This window comes from Nipponia nippon, unplaced genomic scaffold (assembly GCF_047370975.1).
Source record: "Nipponia nippon isolate SJK-2023a ecotype South Korea unplaced genomic scaffold, ASM4737097v1 scaffold_5, whole genome shotgun sequence".
Taxonomy (NCBI): domain Eukaryota; kingdom Metazoa; phylum Chordata; class Aves; order Pelecaniformes; family Threskiornithidae; genus Nipponia; species Nipponia nippon.
In genome coordinates this window covers 20,339,056-20,363,668 of record NW_028262369.1, presented here as the reverse complement: position 1 = coordinate 20,363,668, position 24,613 = coordinate 20,339,056, and the positions used below count along the sequence as shown (strand labels likewise).

The following is a 24,613-nucleotide window of genomic DNA, read 5'->3' as shown; positions in this document are numbered from 1 at the left end:
AAACCACTGTGCAAAAACAGACATCAGGCATAGGTTTTTGTTTTGTTTTAAATGTGTCTGCCAAGTACAATGAAGACACTCAAATGTCAGCAAGAGTTCAACACAAATAGTGTCCAATTTTCTGAAAGGAGCCAATTGTTCCTAGAGGACACACAGGTAAAATAACTAATCAATTTCAGGCTCTAGAGGTAAGTAGTGTGTCAGGATTTGATTTCTCCCAACCACACACACAGAACAATTGTGGTCGATCAAGCACTACAAAAAAAAATGTCAAGATCTGATCGAGAGGCTTATAAAGAGACAGGTTGTGGGGCCCTCTCTTACCTTAATATTTTAACACGGGAACACAAACATAGAGGAGAAATCCAAATATTTCAAAAGATTTTTCCAATTATTTTGTCAGTTTAGATTAAGCAAAATGTCAGTTCAGAATGTCTGTTCAGAAAAAAAAAATTACAACTTAGAAAATGGTAGTGTGATGAAGCTACCACCCTGAAGAAACTGTACATGGATTCAGAGAACGTGTTCTGATTTATAATAGCATGGCACCAAATGAATCCAGACCAAATGTCAAAAAGCAAGTAACCTTCACAGGCAAAAATACTTCTAAAAAGTTTCTGTTTAGTAAGGACTCACTTTTCCTCAAAGGAACAGAAAAGCTCATCCTTGAGGTTGAGAAAACTCTTCTACAAGCGATGATTTCACTGCTCATTAGAGAATTATATCATTAAAAGGAAGTGCCTGTAATACCAAGCAGTATTTTGAGCATAAAAACTGTCACATATCAAAGAAATTGTCTTTCCTTAATTGGATTGTATTTGGAACAAGTCAACAACACATACGCATTCATTTACGAAATAACATGAATTCTCAGTACCCATGAAAGCAGTGCAGCCTCTCTCTTCTCCTCACTGTAGCCAGGGATTCAGGTGACCTTAAATTTAACAAAGGTCACAGGAAGAATTGAAATCCTCGCTGCCCAGCCATTTACCATCAAGGAATCAGCTGCTTCTGCCAATAGGATCAGTTGCAAAGTAGCAAATATTAGCATATAGCTTCAGGGTTATGGTCCCATTGGATTAACACCTCAGATACTAAGTCAAGCATAGCAAAATGAAACTTCCTCTGCTTCCGAACAGTTCATATTTGAGAGATTCTTTGGCCATCTTTTGAACTGGAAAGTGAACTATTTTGGCAGTAAAAGCGTTTATTCCAAGTAAATTATGTGACAAAAGATGAATAGGACAAATTTTGTGGCTAAAGAATTTAGAGAGTCCTAATTATATGCATATAGTTAGTTATATACATTTGTGTATCTGCTTAAAAAGCAGGCTTCCATTTTGCACTACCTACACTGGCCTCTTCACATAGAGCATGATATCAAATTCTAACTTAGATATTAGTTTCCCCTGCATCACAAGGCCACACCAGCAGAGAAAATGTATTATTTCCACATCAGCCAAAAAAGCTACAAAAATTACTTTAAAGTATACACAACTCTACTTATTACAAAAAGAAAATTGACTGTTAATTAATTAATGCAGTTAATTAATGTAAGCTAGCATTTGCTGTTACTGTCAAACCTGATCAAAAGTATGTTTTATAACATACATTCAATGAATCATGTGAGCAAAGGTGTAGTTAGAACAGCTACAAAATAAATGGAAAAAGACTTTATGGAAGGAGCACCATCTTTCCTCGAGCACCACTGCTGTGAATAATGTCTTCATGAGCCTTAACTACTTTCTCCAGTGGGTATTCAGAGCCTACAATTGGTTTCAACCAGCCAGCTTCTATGCCATCAAGGAGTGCTGTTGCACATTCATGCCTCTCCTCCTGCATGTAATAAAGACAGCATTTACCACAAGGTCTTCAGATTTTGGAAAAGCATTGACTCTTTATGCAAGTGTTAAACCAAATTTCACAACCCAAAAATACTTTATGATGTTCTGAGATTAAATCAAAATGTAAAGGAATGAACAAGCAAGTTACTTACAGTGAAATTATGCTTTCATCCCTACAAATTATTTTAACTGGAAATAGAGAGGTGTTGGAATAAGCCAACAAAACATTCTTTAAAATAAAAATGTTTCTTACCTCAGTTGCAAGAAACAGACTAACTCCAATTATGCTAGATTCTTTACTCATAGTGTCTCTTGGATTTATCTCAATAGGACCTCTACAGCCCACAACCTGTTACAATCAAGTTAAAAAGATAGTTCAAGTTGTAACTGTTGAATTGTGTTACTAAATGCACAAACTAAGGTCAGTGACAAAAAATACTTACCATCACCCTTCCTGCATAGGACAACACTTGCAAATCAGTAGCAAGATTGATGTTAGAGAGCATTTCTATTATTATATCAACTCCTTCCTTCCCTGTGTATTCCTATAATATAATATAATAAGAACATAATATGTTATTTAAATCACTCCAATTAGTGCTTGGGTGTCACTGTTTATTTCATATGCTACAGATAACATATATTTTACAGTTTATTGTTTAAATTTTAAATACAACCTTTGTACTAAGGCTGACAGCTAGCAAGTTTATTTTTAGCGTATTTTGATATGCTAAATTATGATATGCTACCATATTGGAATTTGCTGGAATACAAGAGTTTCTAAATGTCATTGCCTGTGAAGAAAGCTGAGCTTTTCCAGCCTGGAAAAGTTTTCCCCTGTGCAGAAATGAAAAGGCAGCACACTATTGCTCCTACATAAATCTACTTTAAAAAACTTCTGCAAGCAACTGTTCACATTTTGTGAGTAAGAAAAATACATACTGCATCACCTAGCCCTTATACATGCTTACCTTAATTTTATCAATGTAATTAGCTTCTCTGTGATTAAATGCTTGGTGAGCGCCATTTCTCAGAACCATGTTCATGCCTTCCTCAGTTCCTGCTGTACCCAAAACCTTTAAACCACAAGCTCTGGCAATCTGACATGTTGCTATTCCCACCTGACGGGAAAAAAAAATAAAAGAAAAAAAAAAGAAAAAAAAAAAAAGAGTCTTTTTTCTCTTTCTTTCTTAGTATTTTAAATTATATATATTCTACCAGCAACTCGGAACTTACCCATTTAAAAAGTTGGCCTGGTAACATTTTTTTTAGCCATAATAAGTAATTAGGATCTTAAAGATAGCCAAATAGTCTTTAAAAAAAGAAAAGATATTTACAGAGGCATAGTACAGTTTTGTGGTTTTTTTAATAGCTATCAGCATTTGATATAAATCCATGCAGAATGTTGTCTGTCTGTTAAAGTTGGGCCATATATATTTGACACAAAGCCAAGGAAATTCTCTTCACAGAATCAGCTGCTATTGATACCAGCATTATATATTGCAAAGAAAATCTGTAAGCACAAATTTTATTAACCTTTCACAAAGAGATTAACTGATATCTTTAGAAACCAAATTCTCAGTGTCTCGTACCAGCTTTGCACTCCAGAGGATGTTTAGAGGTGAGGGATGCCTTCATAAAAAGGCTCCATGACACTGGAGCCAATGATCACTTGAGGCATACCAATACCATCTCTTGGTTTTGCTTTGTGTCACAGCAACAGAATACAAAAGCAAAATGAGGAACCAGCTGACATGTACAATGCCTCCCTGGGATTCAGTCCCAGCTGGTCAGCTTCCTGAGGCTACAGATTCGGCAGCCCACTGTACCAACCATACAGCTGGATACCTCCTCCAGGATATGTTAAGATATGCACATTTTTGTATTTGGGGGGGAACAAACAAATAAAAAAATATACAAACAAAGACCATAAAAACTCTATTCTGTGGCTCTGCTATTTAAATTTGTATGTATGAATAACACAAAATAAATAGACAAGCTTCTCTAAAAAATCTACCATGACCATCTGTCTGGCCAGGATCTACCCAAACTGTTTGCCAAATGTGAAGTTGTTTTCTAAATAGCAGATCATCAGTTTTCAACTAAATGAAAAAAACAAACACCATTAATTAATTAATTAATTAATTAATTAATAACATCATGGCCAGACTGATTTTCAGAGAAAAATTCAAAAGGAGGCACATTTTTAAGAATCATCATGGAAGTCAGCATGACTGGAAAGAAAAGATGCAGCACAAACCATCTTTTCTCTTCAGCATGTGCTTCATACCTATAGATATCTCACTGCTTTTACAAGTATTCCTATAACAAAGGTTACAAGTCCACAGAACAACAGATTTGCATTATATGCTTCTGCAAACCAAAGGCAATATATCTTTTCAAGAAACATAAAATAAGTAAGAATAGAAACACTACATTTAGTTTAAGAAAAAAAAAAAAGAGGCTACAATGCTGAACATCATTCTAGTATCTTAGAATGAGATCTGAATTCCTCCTCATACGAGACTGTCGTAATCATCTTTTTGCTGTCTACCAAATTATGAAGGAAACTGCCCATTTATAGCAGCCGTTTCATGCATCAGCAGAAGATGAGCAACAAAGTGCAGAGTATGGGGAATAAATTCAACTAGAATGTTGTGTGAAAGAGATCTAAAGCTAGCTTGTCCTGTAAAACCAAAGAAAACTATATGTTCAATTTCACATAGTATTCAGTCATGAATTTATACATTCCCGTATCTCTCCTTGTGCAGCTAGCTGTTAGCTAATAGGTAAAAATATCCCAGAAATGTATAGTTGCTATGCACCACTGATTACTACTCAGAGAACTGAGAACATCTTGTACATATTTTAAAATTAAAGCTTTCTACTATTAGTTTTATCTCAGGAAGACCGGTTATAAAGCTTCCAGACCAACTTCCGACTGCAGCAATGTGTTTATTATATGACCCTCTGTATTAGGGGCCTTACACAATCACTCATGCAGTTTCACAGTTATTTGGAATGACAGGGTTTGCTCTAAGAAACAAGTATCCTAAAGTGTCGGAAATAAAAACCTCATTTTGTTAAATCATTAACTGATATAAATGTGACCGTAAACCATACCACAGACAGAAAGCAGCATTTCTTATAGCTTGCCTTCTCAAAATACTTACTCCCCCACTTGCACCATGCACTAGCACGCTTTCCCCTGCTTTGGCACGCCCTCTGAATGGAAAAACAGAAAACATTGGCATTACGATTGCAGTACATAATCATTAAGCATCAGATTGCATATACTGACATCAAATCTCATCTTTCACACATTATTATTTCCAATTTATGTTATGGCTAAACAGGTATAATCAGCCTCTGGGAAAACAAGGAGGCAAAATAAACCGTATCATTTATGAATTTAAGTAATATGCAATTATGTCAACATGCAACTAGCAGCAAGTAACAGTCTGGCACTGAACCACAGTTCAAGATCTTCACCTGTTACAGATCTTAAAATAAACCACACTAGTTCTAATTATTTGTTCTATCAAACTAAACCAGATTTCCAGTCCTAAGCTCTCACCTAGCTGACACGGAAGTCTGGCTTCTACTCGGTATACTGTCCTATGGCAACAGACAGGACTGTATGCAGAGTCTCTTTGGCAGAAAGGCTCTTGAAGAAAAGAGGTGGGTCTGCTCTACAGCATATTGTTCGTTTAATTAAGAAATTCAAGTGTTCCTGTTTTTCTTCCCTAGCTAAAATACTAATGAGCACTGAAAAAGAGTTACACATTTTATTACATGATACTTATTGAAGAAGCCTTTCCAGGTCTGTCCTCTTAAGAAGAAATACTTAACAGGAAAATATAGTTACTAGCTTCTAGGTAGCAATTATCTGACAATTCCCTCAGTATAACAAATTTAACTTAAGTGTTTCAAACATTTCCTACTCATTGATCTCCCCCCATTTTACAAGACAATGAAAATATGGGCTTCAGTATTTTAAATATTAAAAAGCAAAATGCACAAGCTTAGATTTGGCACCTTACTTTTGGAAGAGAGCACGATAAGCAGTGAAGTAGGGTATTCCAATCGCTGCTCCTTGCTTAAAGTCCAATTTATCCGACAAAGGAAAGACTCTATTAGCCGCAGCAACTGCATAATCTGCATATCCTCCAGAGATCGTACCAATGGTAAAAACCCTGTCACCTTTCTAGAAAGGAGGGAAAGAAAATAGCGAAATTAATCATCTCCCTTAGTTTTTCCTTAATAGACATTAAGAACCAGTTCACAGAAGTTTAGGCTATTTCTAACAGCTCTCCTGTTAAAAATAACCAGTTATATTTGTCACAGAGAAGATTTTTATAAATGCTAATACATACAATCAATGCAACACAAACCATGTAATTTCATATACTTAGATTTAAGTGTCATAATTATAACCCCTGCTCTACACTGTAACACACAAACCTACTGTCTCATTAATATTACCCTTAATGAACATGAACACTAAAGAATTCCATCCACAGATTCCAAATGCAAAACCTCAAAAGCTTTTACAAACACAAAAGAAACATTTCTCAATTATTTTTGTTTGAACGTGGAAAAGATATACTCTTAATATACCCTAAAGTAACTAGGGTTACTGTTACTGTAACAGTAACCTGTTACTGTTCTTCGCTGCTGTTCTTCAACAGGGAATACTCAAACCAGCAATTCAGTAGGGGATGCAAGAAATGCAGCACCTGGCAGCACTCTGTATGTGTGTGTGCCTAGGCGCTTCAGTCCTGCTGATGGAGCGCAACGCCAGCTTGCTGTGGTCCAGGTCAGCATCCAACCTTGTACAAGCCTGCTCGCAGAACAACATCAGTATCCATCTACATTCACAGTTACCGAGCTCTGATTTTTCTACTACTTGCATGTTGATCTCAATAAATATACAGCATGTGGACTACGTCAGTTTGGTTTGCAGACATCGGGTACTAACTACTGTGCAGAGGGCTGCATATCAGCATAGCTGTTTCTCACGTATTATGAGTATGCAAATGAATGAGAGCTTGGCTACTCAGCATTTTCAGGACGTCTGTCTGTGGCACATATTGATCTCCTCATTTCTCTCTTTCATTCAAGCAAAAAGCATCACAATTTCCATAACAAACAAAACGAACACACAGCAGATACAGCAAACTACTGATAAGAAAATATGAATAAACATGATTCTTCTCTTTAGATAACCAAATCTCTCATCTCTCCCACAATAGTTACCAATACTTTCCAAGTCAGGAAATTCCAACACAGTTTTAACTACAATTTTTATGTTTGTCTGAGACCAACAGTCTAGTGACTTGAAAGGAAGAACAGATTTAAAACTAAATAAATTTCATAGATATCTTTTAGCAAACTGATAATTGCCTTCTGCTGTCCCAAGACGTTCCCCCTGAGAAAATCTCAGTAAAATTACTAGACTAGCATAATTAAGTACTTGAACAGTTTTAACAAAAAATATGTAATTTACGGGGTGTTATAAGTCAGTAAAAGAAAAGCTATTTCCATTTCCCAAAAAAACTTTACAGAAAATTTTTCAGTTCTGTGTGAAATTACTACCTCAAGCAGGAAGCATCCCACTTCAGGTATTTCTGCAATGCCATAAAAATAGTTCTGAACCACAACTTTGTACACCTGGTATCATCGCTTTAAAAAAACTGAAATGCCTCTTCTGAGACCTTTTAACTCATGGAGGTCAACAGCATTAAAGACTTCCCTACAGTTCAATCTGCAGACTGGATTGCCAATATGATCTCACTGCATGTTTTTACCAGTCAGTGAAAGCGATTCCCCCTGCCAGTCGATTACATGATTATAAGCAATAAAAATAGGAACAGCAGTATAGCAATCACACAGAGAGGATACAATAAACAATAATGAATTAAAACCTAATGCATAAATACCTTGAATGTAGTCACATGTTCCCCAACACATTCTATTACACCAGCCACATCTGAGCCAGGAGTATAGGGTAAAGCTGGTTTTCTAGCATAATTTCCAGAACGAATATATGTCTCAACAGGATTTACCCCACAGGCATGGACTTTAATTAATACCTAAAAGAAAAGATGCTTCTTTAGCAATCATTAAAAAAATTTAGAACTTGAATTCACAGCACAGTGTCATGGCATTTTAACTAAATTCTTAAACAGAGTCAGCAAAAATTCAGTGTTGAACTGAAGCTATTTTCAGGAACTCCTTTGTATGGAATATGTAGCCCATGTAACAGCAAAAAGCCCACATTTATTAAATGTAATGTCTCAGATAGTATGAATATACTTATGAAAAACTACATATTCAAGATGAAAAGTTTTGTTTTGTATTCTTCATTCTGTTCTGAGTGTACCTATTATCATTCAATACCATTATTTCAGTTCACAGAACTCGTATATACCTGATTTTCTTTTGGATCAGGAATTAAGATATCTGACTGGAGTTTAAGCACTTCAGGGCCACCAAATTCAAAAACTCTGACAGCTCTCATCACATTTCTTGTGGCTGCCATAGCGATCAGAATATCTGGGGGGAAAAAAAAATATTGTATTGCCTTCATAATTTATTCTGCATCTTCAAAATAAAGAAATCAAACAACTACCTGTCAAGCAACTGATTCAATAGAGCCTCACTCCTGATTTAAATTTGGGGGGGGGGGGGTGTGTTTGTTTTCCTTTTTTTTTTCCCCAAATCTTGCAAAAGGCAGGAAATTAACCCTACCATTTGCAGGACTTCATGGATATTAAGAGACTCACATGCAAATAATTTATCCATATGAGTATTTCTACAGCAGCTCCTGTGAACTCCATATGTGATAGCACTGCTATCACATATGCAGAGATGTACAGTACTTTGGGGAAAAACATTGACAATTTACTATTACAGTCCGGCAAAATAGCCTGTCATACATTGACGGACTGGGTAATCTAGCCAAGTGACATTCTAGTCACTGCTCCTGCTTACTATTAAACTTATATGTAAAAAAAGCAACAAAAAACTACTCATCAACTGTCAAAAACAGAAGATATCATAGGACATTAAAACAAGCCAGGAAAAACTAAGTGCAGACATTTGAGATTCCAGTCCTTAATTCCAGCTGGATTTCACAACTGCAGCTGTATGCGACAGAGACCATGAATCACAGCCCTCAGCTGCTGCAGCTCATAGCCCTCTATGCGTTAATGGAAGTGATGACAATTTATCAACGCATGAAGCTGTGATTATTCCAACTCCATTCCTTTGTGAAGTATTCTAACCAAACACCGCGATCAAGTTACTCCGACTACAGTAAAAGTTATACACAATCCTTTCAGGAATCTGATCGATTCAGACAGAGGAGCTTTACTGGGTACACAGCAAATAATCACAGGACAGCAGACAGGCATACAGGAACCTTAAAGACACCAAGAGATCACACTTTCGGCCAACTCCACCTGAAGAACTTTAGGGCTGTAACCAGAGCTAGGCTTTTTCCCAAATATGATTACAGCTTTTTAAAGTACCTACCTTAATCGCTATATTTTTTCTCCTAACTGATACAGTCTGTAAGGCTTCATATTTTTGGGTACCTGTTCAAGTCAGGAAGAGTATGAGTCACAAGGATATACACTACCAACATTTCCCTTGGGATGTGACAAAAACCTACACTGCCAAGTAACTTCTGAAGCATAGGTCACTTTTATACATAGTGATAATAAACCAAATTAAAAGAAGGCTTCTATTCTGCTCAGAAAAAAAAAAATGGACCTGTAGGTTTTAATAAATGATTCTACAGCATGATGACCTATCCTTAGGATAAGCCTTCTCCAGACAACTGGAAGCAACCCCGGTATCTGCTGGAGGGGCAAGAGGCGGGCACAAGCAACGCGGGAGGCTTCCCGAGCGCCGCGGTGACAACGTCCTGGCGAGGCGATCCAGCGACCCGGAGATGGTGGAGCTCCGGCCCTGGCAGGAGGGAGCGGGGCAGGCAGCAGGACCACAGCCCGTCTGTCGGTCAGGAGGGCAGGCTCTGCCCCCTCAGGGAATCCCACGGGATTCCGGAGAGTCCCGCGGGGGCCAGGGGCAGGCCCGGAGAGCTGGCTGAGGGTCAGAGATCAACTCTCCAAGCTCAGCGGTCCCTCCGGACGAGCACACCACCCAGCAGGCCCGGGCGGAGGCAGGAGCAGCTCTTCAGACAGACAGGGGGGCAGGCAGCGAGAGGGGACCCGGGAGGCGGCCCCCCAGCAGGCGGGGATGGGGTGGGGAAGGCCACGGCCCACTGGGCTGCACCGCAGGGCACCAAGCCGCGCTTCTGCGAGTGCGCCTCCTCCGAAGAGAGGGAGGGAGGCGCGGGCGCGGCGGCCCCGAGCTGCGCAGGGCCTCCCCCGCCTCAGGGCAGCCGGGGCGGTGGGGAAGTGGAGCCTGGTCCTCCGTCGCAAGCAGGGGCACAGCCAGATGCGAGGAGCCTGATCCAGCTCCTGGGAGGCTCACCGGCTGCTCGGGGGGAAAGACGGCCGCGGCACGGAGCGACCCCGCGGTGGGTGAGAACACCCGGGGCCCGCCGCGGCCGCCGCCCCCTCAGCGCCGGCGGGGAGGCCCCGCCCCTGACACGCCCCTCGTCGCCGGGTCCCGCCCCGGGCACGCCCCTGCTGCTAGGCCCCGCCCCATCAGTCAGGCCCCGCCCCGCCAGCCGTCTCAGCCGCCGCCGCCGGAGGCCCCGGGGCTCCCGCTGGCAGGGCCGGTCCGGAGCACTGTGGCCCTGTCCGCCTCGGCCTGCGGAGCCCAGCCCCGCACGCCCGGGACAGCCGGCACGGGCAGCGCGGGACGGCCGCCAGCCCCCCCCCGTCACCCTGCAGCGGCCCGCCCCGCTGCCCGGGGCAGAGCCGAGTCCCGGAGACCGCCGTGGAGGCCCCGCGCTCACCGCCTACCTCCGGAGCACTCCTGCCCCCGCGGCGGAAAGCGGGCCCGGGCCGAGCGGCGGCGGGGGCGGGGGCAGCCGGGGGGCGGGCGCGGCGGCGGGCGTCCCTCGCCCCGCCCGGGCCGCCCGCCCCTCGGCCGTCGCGTGGGGAGGTTTGGCCCTCGCGGGCTCCCGTGAGGCTCGCCCGGCAGCCGCCGTAGGTGTGGCGCCGGGGTGGCCGTTGCGGCGCGGGGGCGGGGGCCGCCGCCCCCTCATGGCGGCCTTCCGGCAGCAGAAGGCGCAGCGCCTGGCGCGGGCGGACGCCAGCAGGAAGGGCGCCCTGGACGAGCGCGCCGCCCCCGTGGTGCAGCTCCTCAACGGGAGAGCCCAGTTCTGCACCACCAGCTCCTGCTCGGGCCGCCTCCTCCTGGCGCAGGGCAGCGCTGCGGTGAGTCCCGCCGCTGGCACGGGGCCGGGGCGCCTGGAGGTCCCGCTGCTCCCGTCGCGGCGGCAGAGCTCAGGAGAACCTCGGGGCCCTTCGAGCTGGCCGGGCCCAGGCGGGGCGGCGGGGGCGGCTCCGGCGGTGCCTCTCCCCGGCTGCGGGGACGCCGCGCTCCCGCCGCCCTCTTCAGCACCCGGTCAGGGCCGCAGGTTGTGTCCGCTAACGGCCGCTCCGCTGAGGCGAGGGAAGCCGGCGGCTCTCCTCCTCTCGATGCGGCGCAGACCCTCGATGCCGCGCACGGGCTCACCTCGGCGCCGGGCGGGGAGGCCGCTCGCCGGCGGCGGGCTTGGCGGCCTCGGCAGCGGGAGCGGGCTGGGCAGGCGGTTTGCGAGCCCCAGAAGCAAATCCGTTTGACGTGGAGGGCTGTGGTGTGCGGTGCGGTAGAAGGCTGCTGGTGCTGGAAGCAGCGTCCAGTGGTTCGCCGTCTCTACTCCAGTTTTTCATATAAGTTGCTGGGACACAAATCTTTCCCATGCTAGACTTCAGTCTTACAGCTTTATCTGACTGAGAATATATATAAGCATACGTAAGTCAGTTTTAAACTACTTTTATGTAAATATATTCTCGTATGTTAAGAAAACGTGCTTTTTTAAAAGTGACATTTTTTATGCTGAAGGACCATTTTTTTATACAAGCACAAGATCAAAGATCACCTGTCTGTAGCGCTAGTTTAATTGTTTCTCTTCATTACTAGGATATAAACAGCTATGAGATCCAGAAGAAAAACTGCACGTGGCTCATGGTAACACATGAAATGTGTAACAAAGACGATGTGGTAAGAGGACAATACAATACAACTTTTATATTTATTTAATGTAATGTTCCTAATGTCATTGAAAACACATCATGTAAAATATAAAAAAAAATTTAGGTTTTTTTATTCCTGTTACTGAGATGAATTGACACTCTAATTGAAAAATAAAGTTTTCTGTAGGTGTTCTGCATAATAAATTCTTAAGACATGTTTTGAAGAGAATGGTTTTAAGCTTAATACCAAATTCTCTGCATGGTTGTAAATGCAGCTAATATGAAACTTGAATAATTTCTTACTGTCTGCAGTAACATAATCTCCACATCATAATAGCTCAACAGGAAGCCAGTAATTACTGTTGCTTCTGTAGCAGAAGACTGATTTCTGAAAATCTAAGATACAGTGATTCTTACTTTTTCCAAGCCCTTTCCTTATTCAGAATAAGTGGAACTAATGCTTTTCTAAGCAAGTGTTCTTCCTTTCCTGAAAGATTACTGTTAGTATAACAATGTATTTTTCATTTTTGCAGCTTTTTGTCTGCTCTTTGTTTTCCCTTCGTGTTGGATTGCCAGCAAGGTGTCGACTGGAGACTAGATTTGATTTAAAAGCCTTCCTATCCAAAAATAAAATAAGCTTAATTTCTGTAGAATACTTGCTGGTCTTTGGACAGTGATGACCTAGTCATTAGTAGACTACACTGGGCTACATGAAAACAGTATATTCCTTGTTAATACCAAAGTAACAATTGCTATATGAAGCTAGGCATTTGTTTAGTAAAAGTTCTGTGTCGGGCAGCATCTGAGATGATGCTTACTCAAGCAGCAGCATTCCTGCAGGACACAGATGCAGGATAATGTGGCTTTTGTCCCATTCTCCAACAGCTAGAGCCTGACATACACATTAATGCAGGAATCATAATATCTCTTTCAGAATGGGTTGGTTGTGATTAACAAATACTGTGTTGGCCTCATTAACTGTGTGGCCATTCTTGCTTTGTTGTTTTGGTCAGTAATTCCAGAAGTAACCAAAATGAATTCCTTTGTTTCCATTAAAAGTAGACGTGTTCAGGTACGCATGCCAGTGAGCATGTTCATTTTGTATGTAATAATAGTTAAAACTGTCTTGAGTTAAAAAAACTGTCTTGAATTTAAAACTGTCTTGAGCCCAGCTTGCTGTGCTAACAGCCTTTCATTTACAGACACCTGAAACTAGTTTAACAGTGCATCTCTCATACTGCATTTTAGTTTAGTATCTTAAAATCCCATGAAATTTTAAAAAAATACGTATAGTGGGGTTTTTTTAGTATGCTTTCAAAATAGTCTGCTCTCTGCATACATCTCTTTGGTTTGTCTGACCCAAAAAAGAAGTGATTACAAGGTCAAAATTCTCTCACTGAATTCATAGCCCACTTTACCATATGCATACATTCTTACACATGCACAAAAAAAATCTCCAAAATATTTGTCTTCACTACTCTTTGTTCTAGCAAAGCAGAGCTTGCTGAAATTTCTATCAGCAAATTTCAGGCTGAGTAGGACACAGTAGATTGTTGCTGACTCTTATGAGAGGAAATACTCTGATTTTTCCTGTTCCCTTTAACAGGTAGATGGGATTTTTTTTTAATGCATGAATTGCAAGTGTAAGAAAAATGTCTCTGGTTAATTTTTAAACTATTGTACTCGAATGTATGATAAAGCTTTGCTAGTGCAGTATTTAGGAAATGAGAAGGGAAGTCAGGATCTTGTACGCTGTGTGTTGTGTATTTTGGCTCTCAGATCATTTGACCTCACTGCCTCTATTAACCTCAACAATATGAACATACGATATTTGTTTTGTAATTTATTTTTATCCCTTTATCCTCCCAATGCTTAGAGAAAAGGCATCATGTATCATGAAGTACCTCTTTGCAAGGTTACTGATATGACACACATATAATCTCGTAATTACACAATAGTGTAAAACTGAAATGGCGTACTTTTTTCCTTGACACAGTATTGGTGTGAATCTTGACCACCTTCAGCTTTGGATTTTTGGATGTATGTACATGAGAATTTGGCCAGCTGCCATTTAATACTTTAAGACGTGCGCGTGCAGAGCATTTGCTTCTACCAGGACCTATGCACATGTAGTTTTGTCCACATGTCTGTATGGACAGACCTGTAAGGTATGCCGTCAGCTGCTGGTCTTGCATATTGCTGACAGACTTTCCAAATGTCTAGCTTGAGTGTCGGTATCTCATGAGCGAGGTGAGCCATCTCCCTTTCTCCTGAGCAGGTTTTGTCCAATGCAGCAGGCTGTGTGCACTGCCCTTGTCAGACTGTAACTTACACCCAAGCCAGTAACGTGACTGCAGCTGTGCAGCGCTGCAGCGAAAGCGTTTGCTGTAGTACCAACATATGCTCTTTCTAGAACAAGGGCTGCATTCTGTGTTACTGTAAACGTGCTGCGGTGGTCAGTCATTAAATGCAGTCAGTTGTTTTCTGCTTCATATCACTTTAGCGATTGTTTCTGTGTTTAGAATAGAGGGGTTTTCATTTGTGGGAGCTTTTTTACATATCACCAACAGGTACTTTCTGTCATTTCATGACAGCAATTAGACTTTGACTCTTTAGAGATGAGGGGCCTAATCCTGTTCCCATTGGGTGTTTTCCCATCAGCTTCACTGCAAGCAAATCAGAGCCTCAGACTTCATAGACTTAATAGAAAATTACTTTCAGTATTTCCCTATTAATTTCCTGCAAACTCCATTTAATGATTTAGATGCAGTAAAATAATAAAAAACCTTTACTGAAAATATTTTGTTCCATTAATAAACTTTTTGAGGAAACGAGTATTGTAAGAGAGCTTTGGGGCAGTACTAACATGCTTAGGTGATTTCAGTCAGTATGACTTTCTTAACTAGTTGTATTCTCACTGAAAAGCTACCTCTAGAGTATATGCTAAATTACTTAGTCTTTTCAGAGAAACAGAAACCCTTAAAAACACCCTCACCAATATCACACTTGCTGATCGTGGCTAATAATGTGTTCTCTGTTAGACAGACTTGTCTTGGAGACAAGTCTGTCTAACTTGGTTTCCAGCCACAATGGATGTCGATCATTTTGCTGAAGCAGGACACTGTATTGCTCAGATGGCTAGAACAGAGCTCTCAAACATGGGAAAGCCTCTGAAAAGGGATCACGGAAATGTGCCTGAAAAGGGAATGCACGCGTCCATGGCAGGTCCCAGCCTGTGTTACGCACCGTGAATGCCGACTGCTGCATGTATTTGCATACCTGCTGAAATCAGCACAGCCCAAGCAGACACTACACAGTGCGGGGGCCTCTGGAGTATACACAGCCAGCCTTGTGCTGTGCCGCGGAGGGAAACCACACAAACTCTGCAGAGCACAGCTTTGGATAAGGAAGCTGTTTGAGCATGCTAGCACACTCTCAGGCAGGGTGAATTCACCTCAGTGGAGCACTGTGTCAACACAACTCATTTCCAGGCCCAAGCAAATGCTAAATGAGTTAGCTTAGGTATTTCTGTACAACACTGCATTATGCAATGTTGATTGTTTCTGTTTCTCATCAGCTTCAGCACAGCTGTGGTTACTCGGGCATTTTTTAAAATCTGGCACACAAATTACAAACTTAGCCATTCAGAAAGACCTGTTTTCAACTTAAAATAAGAACATTTATGGAGGAGATGCTGCATAAATACATTTAAATACTTTTGAATGTTGAAAGGAAAGGAGAGAGTGTTACTTCAGCAGTTTTCTTTTATGCCATCATGTCTTAAAAAACATATGAATTTGATTATTTCCTGAAGATTTTATTGAATATTTTCATTTTACGAGAAAGATGAGAAGGGCTAGACAAAACAACAAAGTTTGGGAAAACAGCTGAAATTTCTCAAGTTAACATAGCAATTTTTTTAGTACTATGAATTAAGCAAGTGAAGGCAAACAAGAAGGGGGGGGGTAAATAGTGCTTATGATTAAATAATCATACAATGAAATAAGTAATAAAACTGCCTCAAAGTGACCTTTCTGAATGGAAGAATGTAATATCAGCCTTTAAGATTTCTCTGCATAAAGATAACAAAGAAAAGTAGAGAAATTGTAATAGTAAGCCATGCAGAATGTCATATAGCTTTCTCCACACTCACAAATCCAGGAAAAATTGCCACTAACATCTTGATCTTCTAGCAGAACTCAGGGATCTGAAGGGAATTTTTTGAATTTTGTAATTATAAAGTTACTTTTTTTTTTTTTTCTTGTCTTGTGGGTTTATGCCTCTAATTTCAATCTCTTATTTTTTTATCTTTATACCTGTTATACAGTAGGCTATGCATTATTATTCAAACTAGGATTAAAATGTGATCAAGTATGTTAGGCCATCAATTCAATCTGCTGAACCCCAGAAAGTTTTCTGAAGTTGGGGAATGTACTTCAGAAACTAACTGTCTTTGATTTTAAAGAACAGTTTAAAAAAAAAAAAAAAACACTAGAACAACTTGCTCAGGTTTCATCTGATTGCAGTAAAACTGTCCTCTTCCCATGCTTTACTGACTGTATCGATTCATTTGAATGTACAAAGAAATAAACAGGGAAGCACACTTTTTCAAGTTTTTAAAGTCTATCTTGCAATGAATTTCTATCAAACTTAGTCAGTTGAGCAAACAGAATCATGGAAATCCATGGAATTTCTATGTATTATGAGCAATGAAAAATCAAAAGCAGCTGAACAAACCTGATTGCTTGGAACTCATTTGCTGCATTTTTAATGCTTATTTCACACACTGACTAGCTATTATTTTCTTTTTTTTTTTTTTTGTAGTAACAGTGCACACTTACAGTATTAATATAAATATGTTGGTGTATTTTCCAGATGACAGCACTAGAGAGAGCCACTGGTGACGTTGTGCTCAAGTTTGAACCATTTGTTCTTCACGTGCTATGTCAAGAGCTGCAAGATGCACAGCTTCTGGTAAAATTACACCAAGTAACAATGTTACATTGTTGTTCTGTTATATTCCTTGCTGTAAAAGTAAAAGTATTGGCTCCTGAGTAAGCTTTAGCACTTAGGAATAGTCCCAGATGTGCTTTATGTTTAATAAGTAGGGTAGTAAAAGTAAGCTGATGAAGAAAACACAGCTTTAAACTTAGTAGAGATTTTGCTTTACTTTTTAGAAAACAAAATTACTCAACTACAATTCAGTGTTGGAGCTGAAGCAGGTTGCCTGGTGAAAAATTTTTCCCCATGAGCCTGGGTTGCTTTCACTGACTGAAGGTGATGGTTTTTTTCGATGTCATTTTGCTACCAGCCAGGCCATTTGGCTCCAGCGTTTCAACTAATTGAGTAGTACCTTTGCCTTCTGCTTTTCCAGAATGAATCCGGAGAGTAATGCATGATGGGTTTGTTCCTTCATGAATGTAGAACAGAGTTGATTAGCTGCTTTTATAGTACTGCTGCACTTCCAGCTATAAAAGTGTTGCACAGTTGTCTATATGGTTACTAGCTCTTCAAGATAAAATAGGACAGTTCCCAGAGAGATGTTAATGTCCCATCTGCACTAAGGGATTAAGATTAGACAATCAAGATTGACTGTGGTTCTTTGAAAACCACCCACAATTTGTGATATTATGTGGGTTTGATCTTAAAAATATTTTAGTGTAACTATTATTGCATTAATTTGGGGAGATGGTTTTGAATAAGTTTTTTTGCAGAACTGAGATTATAAACTGCATCACAACACATCCATAATTATTTCTTGCTTTGAGAGTGTGTAAGACCTGTTTAAGGCATTTATTTGTTCTGCAGCATTCAGTGGCTATCGAGTCTGGGTTCAGGAACTCTGGTATTACGGTTGGCAGAGGAGGAAAAATTATGATGGTAAGGACTTTTCTACTTACCTGTAAGGAATGTAACAAAATCATATCGTTACTGTTAGCCTTGATTTTTTATGAGCCAAGACCTGAATTGTAATGCGATTGACAGCTGTCACAGGGCATGCTGTAGCAAAGAAATATTTTTCTGCTTTAGTTGGCAGCAAACTAACCAATTGTGTGGATAAGTGGGGTTTTTTTCCTGTAATGAACTCCCCATATTATTTAAATAACCTTCATAAAATAAAAAACTTTATTCCAGATAAATCCTTCTCGGTGTTTTCTTAGGCTGTCCGGAGTACCCATGGCTTAGAAGTTCCATTGAGCCACAAGGGGAAATTGATGGTCTCCGAAGAATATATTGAATTTCTGATACATGTAGCTAATCGGAAAATGGAAGAAAACACAAGGAGGATTGACAGGTTTGTAAGAGTACACCAATTCTATTCATGACACCTAAATCCAAAAGTGAGAGGGGTTATGTAAAAAAAAAAAAATCAAAACCAGACAGACCTGCCAAAATCTAAAATACAATTTGAATTAATTTTTTGAGCTCTGAACACTATAAACTGTTTAAGCGAAAACCTATAAACAACATGAGTTTGCAGACTGTCTTTGTTACTGAGTAGGGTTTAAGTTTCTTTTTCTAATGATAACAGCATTTGTTATTCTAACACAGTAACCATTTCAGAAGTATTCAGATTGCAGTGCACACTTTAATCCACTAAATGCTTTGTATAGTTTCCAAAACTGATGATTTATGAAAGCAGTGGAAGGTTACACACAATTTGGGTCTTTACATTTGTCTCCCGCTGAGGAACAGAATAAGCAGAAGAGCCAAAGAGCAGGAGGATCAAAAGGATGCTGGAGAGACACCTACCTTTTTATATGTCCATTGAAAATCTCTGTAGTTGTTACAGTTAAAAGTAATTGCTAATAGTAGCAGTCCATCTGATCATTAATGCTATCATTCATCAGATGTTTAACCAGATACCATTTTATAGTTTCTGTAAGATTAACAGGGTCTTGTACATGAGCACATCCCCTAATTGACTTCTAACATACAAGCATTACAAAGAGAAGTGGCATGGCATACGCAAGGATGTGTGCTGATGTTTCTGATTTTTCTTCCAGTATTGGCTAGAACATTTCAATGTTAGTAACGATTTTCTTCTCTTAGCATGTTTTGATTATATTACAAAAACATCAGTTTCTCAGAGTAGTTTTGCAGATCCTGAGCAAACCTACAAAAATAATAACTACACAATTGTTTCTTTCTAGATTCTACAAATGCTTAGAGTTAGCTTTGAAAACTGCCATCAGTGCAAACAGTTCGCCTTCTGAGGAGACGGAGAAGAATCGCTCTGTGTACGTTCACAGAAGGAAGAGAAAGACCATTCAAGAACAAGATGTACACACCTCTCCAAAGGATCACAGTGAAGAAGTGGAGCCTGAGGATGATGCAGAAAGCAATCTTGATATTTTTGCTGATATCATGATATAGACTAAGGCATTTGAAAGCAAATGGCAAACTGAATAATAATTGTAATGCTCTTTGTAAGAGATATAAATACTGCTCTGTTCTAAGTAGTAATACTCTCATGGACATTTACCAGAAAAAAAGGTAATTAAACAGAATTGTGAACAGGTTTAATGCCACAGAAGCACAGGGAACAAAACCTTAGAATGTTTTGGGGTTTTTTTTAACAGCACTGTTGAATTAACAGTCTTTTACTCTGTCAGTTAGCAGAGGAATAACTGGTTTGCTACGGCTTTGGCCATGTTCTCTATGGAAGCATTTCACTTCCAAATGTTGGGTTTAGGCCTTCTGATTTTTGCAGAGCAGAGAAACTCTCAAAACTGGGTTGTTATCCTTGAAGGTTTTTAATCCCTGTAGGACCTCTGCAAAACAGTGTGCACCAATATAGATGGCCCTTTCAAAACAGCACAAAGCCACGTATAAGTCAGCTGAAGAACAGTACCTGGTGCGGAGGTTAGAATAGAAGAGTAGAAGTTACGTACTGCTCTATGCCGGCTTCAGCCAAGTGCATCCAGGATCCTTCCTGGCTGTTGCACTGGGCAGCACAGTTGATGGTGGTGTCCTGCACTTCACTGTGTTTCAGGCTCCAGCCCCACTGTGTTCATGCGTTCTGCTTCCCTTGGCCACCTGCCATTAAGTGTTATTTTTCTTTGCATCTTTTAGCCAACTCTGTATGCTGATAGTTCATTAGCTCACTTACTTACATATCATTCTGTGTGGCCAGCACCCAGCTTCGTTTCTAGCTCTTGGGCAGAAAGTCAACCAAAGTGTAGAGTAATGGGCTTTCTTACCAGGCTATGAACCACTGACATGCAATAAATGTTAAATATAAAACAGTGCTGCAATAATTTGTGCATTTCTGTATTGTACCACTGGAAAAGTCACTCCATACTCAGTATATTTTTCAGACGAATGGTGAATTTGTAAACCTTAGCAACAATGAATTCTGAGTCCTTCCTTTTATGACTGAGTGATTGCTAACACTGCAAAACACGACCCTGACTGAAGGAAATGGTTTATTTGGTACAGTAACTCCAAGTTCATATAGGTCATTGTTTCCATTACATAAGCCTATGTCTTGGGGACATTTTAATTCCACTGTAAAAACTTGACATACTAGGTGGCAGCCAAAGGGAAAAGTAATTGGGGGCTTTAAATAGATGCTGAAAGACCTGTTAGGCTGTGTTTCCAATAGCAGGCATGCCAAAACAAATAAACTTGAGCCTTTTGTGTTGCTTGTTTGTGTTACTAACTTACAGCTTGAACAATTTGGTGTGCTTGCTTTCATCCTGTTTCTGGTGGCTTGAAAGATCTCAGCACCTGGTTGGGGCACGGGAAAGTGAGAGGCCAACATGTTTCTGTCCTTGCAAGACTGCAGTCATGTCAAGTGAAAGGCCGGGTGGTCGATGCTGTCCTTGGCTGTTGCCTGCAAGCACAAATTGAGCAAGTAGCAGAAAGAGAAGGTTCAACTATTTTCCTCCTTTGTGGAGGGGGCAAGGCACTGGTGACAAATTTTGAAGATTAAAGAACATCAGCTTGTGAGATGACCAAGTACATAAGATGTTGAAATACCACAAGAAACCTTCGAAAATAATACACTGTATACGCTGTTCTCAAACCTCGTGTATTTGGGTGGACTAATCCTTGTTTAATTCTAACTGAACCCAGGGAGGGGGGATCATTTCTAATGCTGAAAAGCTGCTTGCTGGGAGGCGTACGGCAAGTGCCCATGCGGCATGGACAGAGGGCCACCGCCATGGGATGTGGGTGAGCAAAGGTGGAGCCCCACAGTTCACGCAACAGCAGGCAGGCAGGTGGGAGCAGCCGAGGGTCCCTGCAGCAAGCCAAAGTGACAGCAGCTCCTCAGGGCGTGGGGACATGGCTTCTGCTGCACACCTTATCAGAGGAGCACCAGGGCGGGGGGGGCTTGCTTCAGGCCTTCACAGTCACAAGTTTTTGTAGACCTTCCTTTCCATTCTGCAGCACAACAGCGTTTCTTTGAACCGAACCAAACCTAAGCCCCAAAGCTTCCATCAACAAAGAGCAACATCTCCAGTGCAGAGGGGAAGGTGGACCTCACAGGCCAGCTACCCCAGCAAAGCCCGGGTGAGCTGCTGGCTGGCTGTCCCCATTCCTGTCCCTGCTGGTGGGGGTCCCACTGTCCCCTCAGGCCCCTCCTCACCGCCCCGGGGGGGCAGATCCTGCGGGCAGAGGAGGCAGTTGTTGCTTTTAAAAGTGAGGGGATGGATTTCAGACAGTCTGAACCATCTTCTGCATTTAAAGCAGTCCTAACGAGGTCTGGCTCTGGTCTGTTAGAAAGGACTGCAAGTGATGGTAGACGCTGCTAATGAACCTGAGCCGTTTCCACACTCTGTGCGGTGCTGTGATCTTGCGCCGCACGTGGGAAGATAAAATTCAGCACTGAAAAAGTAGAGATGCAAAGAAACTGTATCAGACTTCAACCCCAGCCCAAAGATTCCATATTTTTGAGACCAGAGGAGGCCTGTTTCAGAATTCAGAGAAAGTTAACTTCCAAGTGCATACAGTCGTGAATGCACCTGTGTAAGGTGGGAGAGGAATCACAGATATTAATTTTGTGTATAAACCAGGACTTCGGTATGCTTTCAATGGCAGAGCTGTGGGGCTATGTATTAGGAGGAAAGGGTATTCAATGCAACTACTTCATTTTTTGGGAAGCTTCTTTTTTTTTTACTACTTTTTTTTTTTTTTTAATGCAATCCAAACACTACAATAATGGCCCAAACCTTTACAGTACGTAACAGCATGTACAGGATTTACATTCTTAGAAATACGGTTTGTCAGAAACTGATGTGTGATATGATCCCACGTTCCTCTCAAAATTATACCAAATTCAGGAAGATTTTTTTGACAGTCTTAACCTAGAAAGGTTACCCTAACTATTGCCATCTTGTTACTCTATACCTGTTAACATCAATTATTGAAGACTGTTAGGGACCTCATACAAAAAAACAAAAACAAGACCCTACAACAAGAAAAATAAACGGTCGCATGATTCTCAGTGAAAGATTAGGGAATCATGTTACTTCAGTGCTTAAAATATTGAACAGTTTTTATAAGCTTTCTCTGATTTTTTTTAACCCTGTTAAAGGTTTTCCCACTTTTCCCCAGCCTTACCCAAGTTTCACGAGTTCCTTTTGAGATTAATTTTGTCAAGCTGTATTTTGTTTCCAGCTCCTATAAGTAATTCTGTTACACTTTAAATGCAATATTCAGCTGCAGGCTACAGGCATCGCAGCAGACAGAAAGGTTACATGCAACAGGAGGCAGCAGCCTTTGGAAAGGTAATTCTGGGGTTCATGGCAGAAGAAAAAATTACTGATAAGCAACAAGATTCCTAAAATTGGCAAATCTTTACCATGTGTAAGTGTACTTAGCCACTTGATTAATGAAAGGGTATTTTCAGCCCAATTTTCATATTTGCTTTTGCTATGTTAAAATATTGGACCATTTAAAATTACAATTTCATTCACTTTGCATTCAGTTGTTTCTGGGGAGGCAGATGTCTTCATTCACTCTAGTAACTGATCATCTTTTCTCACCCATAACATTTAGCATCCATACCAGAAAATCACTTTAAGTTGTCATTCCTCAAATTAGAGCCAAAGCATTAGCCAGTTGTGCTCACAAATGGCATCCAGCAGGCACTTCAGCATGAAAGTCACTTGACTGATTCACCAAGATAATTCTTTACATGCAAATCACAGATGTCACAAGCACGAGTATTTGCTTGAAACAGCTTCTTCCTCTGAAACTTAAGTACTGAAATCAGTTTACAAGAACATAACAGTAACAGCATCAGATTGTAGTGGAAATCATTGTTTTCAAATGGAGTTAAAACTCTCGGGATAGGACAGCTTATCAGTTCTCAGCCACCACTCCTATTAATGCTTTACTTGAATTTGTCTGAGTCTACACATTTAACAACATGCAGTTGTATAAAATTTAGCCTCAAAATTTTTTTAAATAACTTTGTACTATTAAATATACCACACATTGTAGTTTTAGAAAGTCTTCGGTACTTTTGGTTACTGAAAATAGACAATTACTTTGCAATATCTTGTCAATTTGATTTTACATAATGTGATAGTAAGGACGATGTTTAACTTCTGTTTTTCCAACAGTTGAAAATAACACCAGTGCAGCATGTTGTGCATTTTTAAAAGAACCTTAGAAAGGAAATTTGAGTCTTTAAAAAAAACAGATAATCATGTGCCTAAATTTTCCTAGCTGCCCACTTAATTTCTTTACAGCAAGAGAAAGTAAAGCCTGTAAGAATTACTGTCCTAAACCTGCTAGCTCTGGTGTGACAACAACAGACATCTAGACATCAAGATCAGAGCATCTTCAGCTCCTTTTTAAAAACAGAATAATGTCCAAATTCCACATAGAAATTACACACAAGCTTTTATTCTGCTTGCTGGGTACAGTTTATTTATGGTAACTGAGCAGATACAATACTTTGGTCCATTTTATACTGGGGAAAAAAAAAAATCTTACTTTGTTTTCATTTTCTGCATGACCCCATGAAAAGACAAATATTTTTCTCAAAAACAATCCGATTTTTATAAAAAAGAACATAATTCCTTTCCTCAAATAACACTGTAATCAAGTTTTATAGTTATTGTAATTCGATTTTTTTGAAGAAGAACCCTAAAAGCTAACAATTTGCCTGTTTAATTGTTAAATCACTTTTCCTCGCTGGCAGACACGCCAACTCCAGCACCTCATCACAGGAACCTACATGTCTTAGTTATTTTTCCATTCAGCAGGCATACGTTCGAATGAATGCTAGTGCTGCGTTGGCATAAAGATCAATACATCACATTCAATACAGCAGAAAGTGAAAATCTAACCTTTAGTACACGGATTTCAGATGGGGAAAGGTGTCAGAAACAAGCAGCGTGTGACAATTCATCTGTGTATCAGAGTTTGCTCCAGATAGAAAAGAACAGGCTTTTTCGTTTCTCTAAATAAGCACCTTTTAAATACCTTTTTACAGTATTTTTAACATTCTGTAGGAAACGCAATACTCCGTACAGCGAAGGTTCACGGATGCTTGTTCTGCTCCTTTTACCCACCGCTAAGTTTTCAAAACTTTCTGGTTTGGCGTTGAAACACCGGGTACTCGGTAGGAAAGGGCGAGGCCCTGCACCCAGA

General features: G+C 40.7%; 2 protein-coding genes across 4 annotated transcripts; one reads left to right on the top strand and one right to left on the bottom strand.

Annotated features, from left to right (window-relative positions):
* Positions 1 to 1,425: 1,425 nt before the first annotated feature.
* On the bottom strand, positions 1,426 to 10,900 carry CRYZ (crystallin zeta). 3 transcript variants are annotated; one of them, XM_087732228.1, is made up of 10 exons: positions 10,784 to 10,864; positions 9,384 to 9,445; positions 8,278 to 8,402; positions 7,787 to 7,939; positions 5,888 to 6,051; positions 5,018 to 5,069; positions 2,816 to 2,965; positions 2,288 to 2,389; positions 2,098 to 2,193; positions 1,426 to 1,836 (listed from the first exon to the last, which is right to left on the bottom strand). In XM_087732228.1, exons 3-10 carry the CDS (start codon positions 8,386 to 8,388, stop codon positions 1,675 to 1,677), a joined length of 990 nt encoding a protein of 329 aa, XP_087588354.1. In that variant the 5' UTR covers positions 8,389 to 8,402; positions 9,384 to 9,445; positions 10,784 to 10,864; the 3' UTR covers positions 1,426 to 1,674. The 3 variants fall into 3 exon arrangements, with proteins under 3 accessions (XP_087588354.1, XP_087588355.1, XP_087588357.1); XM_087732229.1 differs by lacking the exon at positions 10,784 to 10,864 and adding an exon at positions 10,347 to 10,365; XM_087732231.1 differs by lacking the exon at positions 9,384 to 9,445 and having other exon boundaries at positions 10,784 to 10,900.
* Positions 10,897 to 20,649, top strand: TYW3 (tRNA-yW synthesizing protein 3 homolog). Its single transcript, XM_087732232.1, has 6 exons — positions 10,897 to 11,200; positions 11,949 to 12,029; positions 16,877 to 16,975; positions 17,810 to 17,881; positions 18,163 to 18,296; positions 19,156 to 20,649. Exons 1-6 carry the CDS (start codon positions 11,027 to 11,029, stop codon positions 19,376 to 19,378), a joined length of 783 nt encoding a protein of 260 aa, XP_087588358.1. The 5' UTR covers positions 10,897 to 11,026; the 3' UTR covers positions 19,379 to 20,649.
* The last annotated feature ends 3,964 nt before the right edge of the window (positions 20,650 to 24,613 follow it).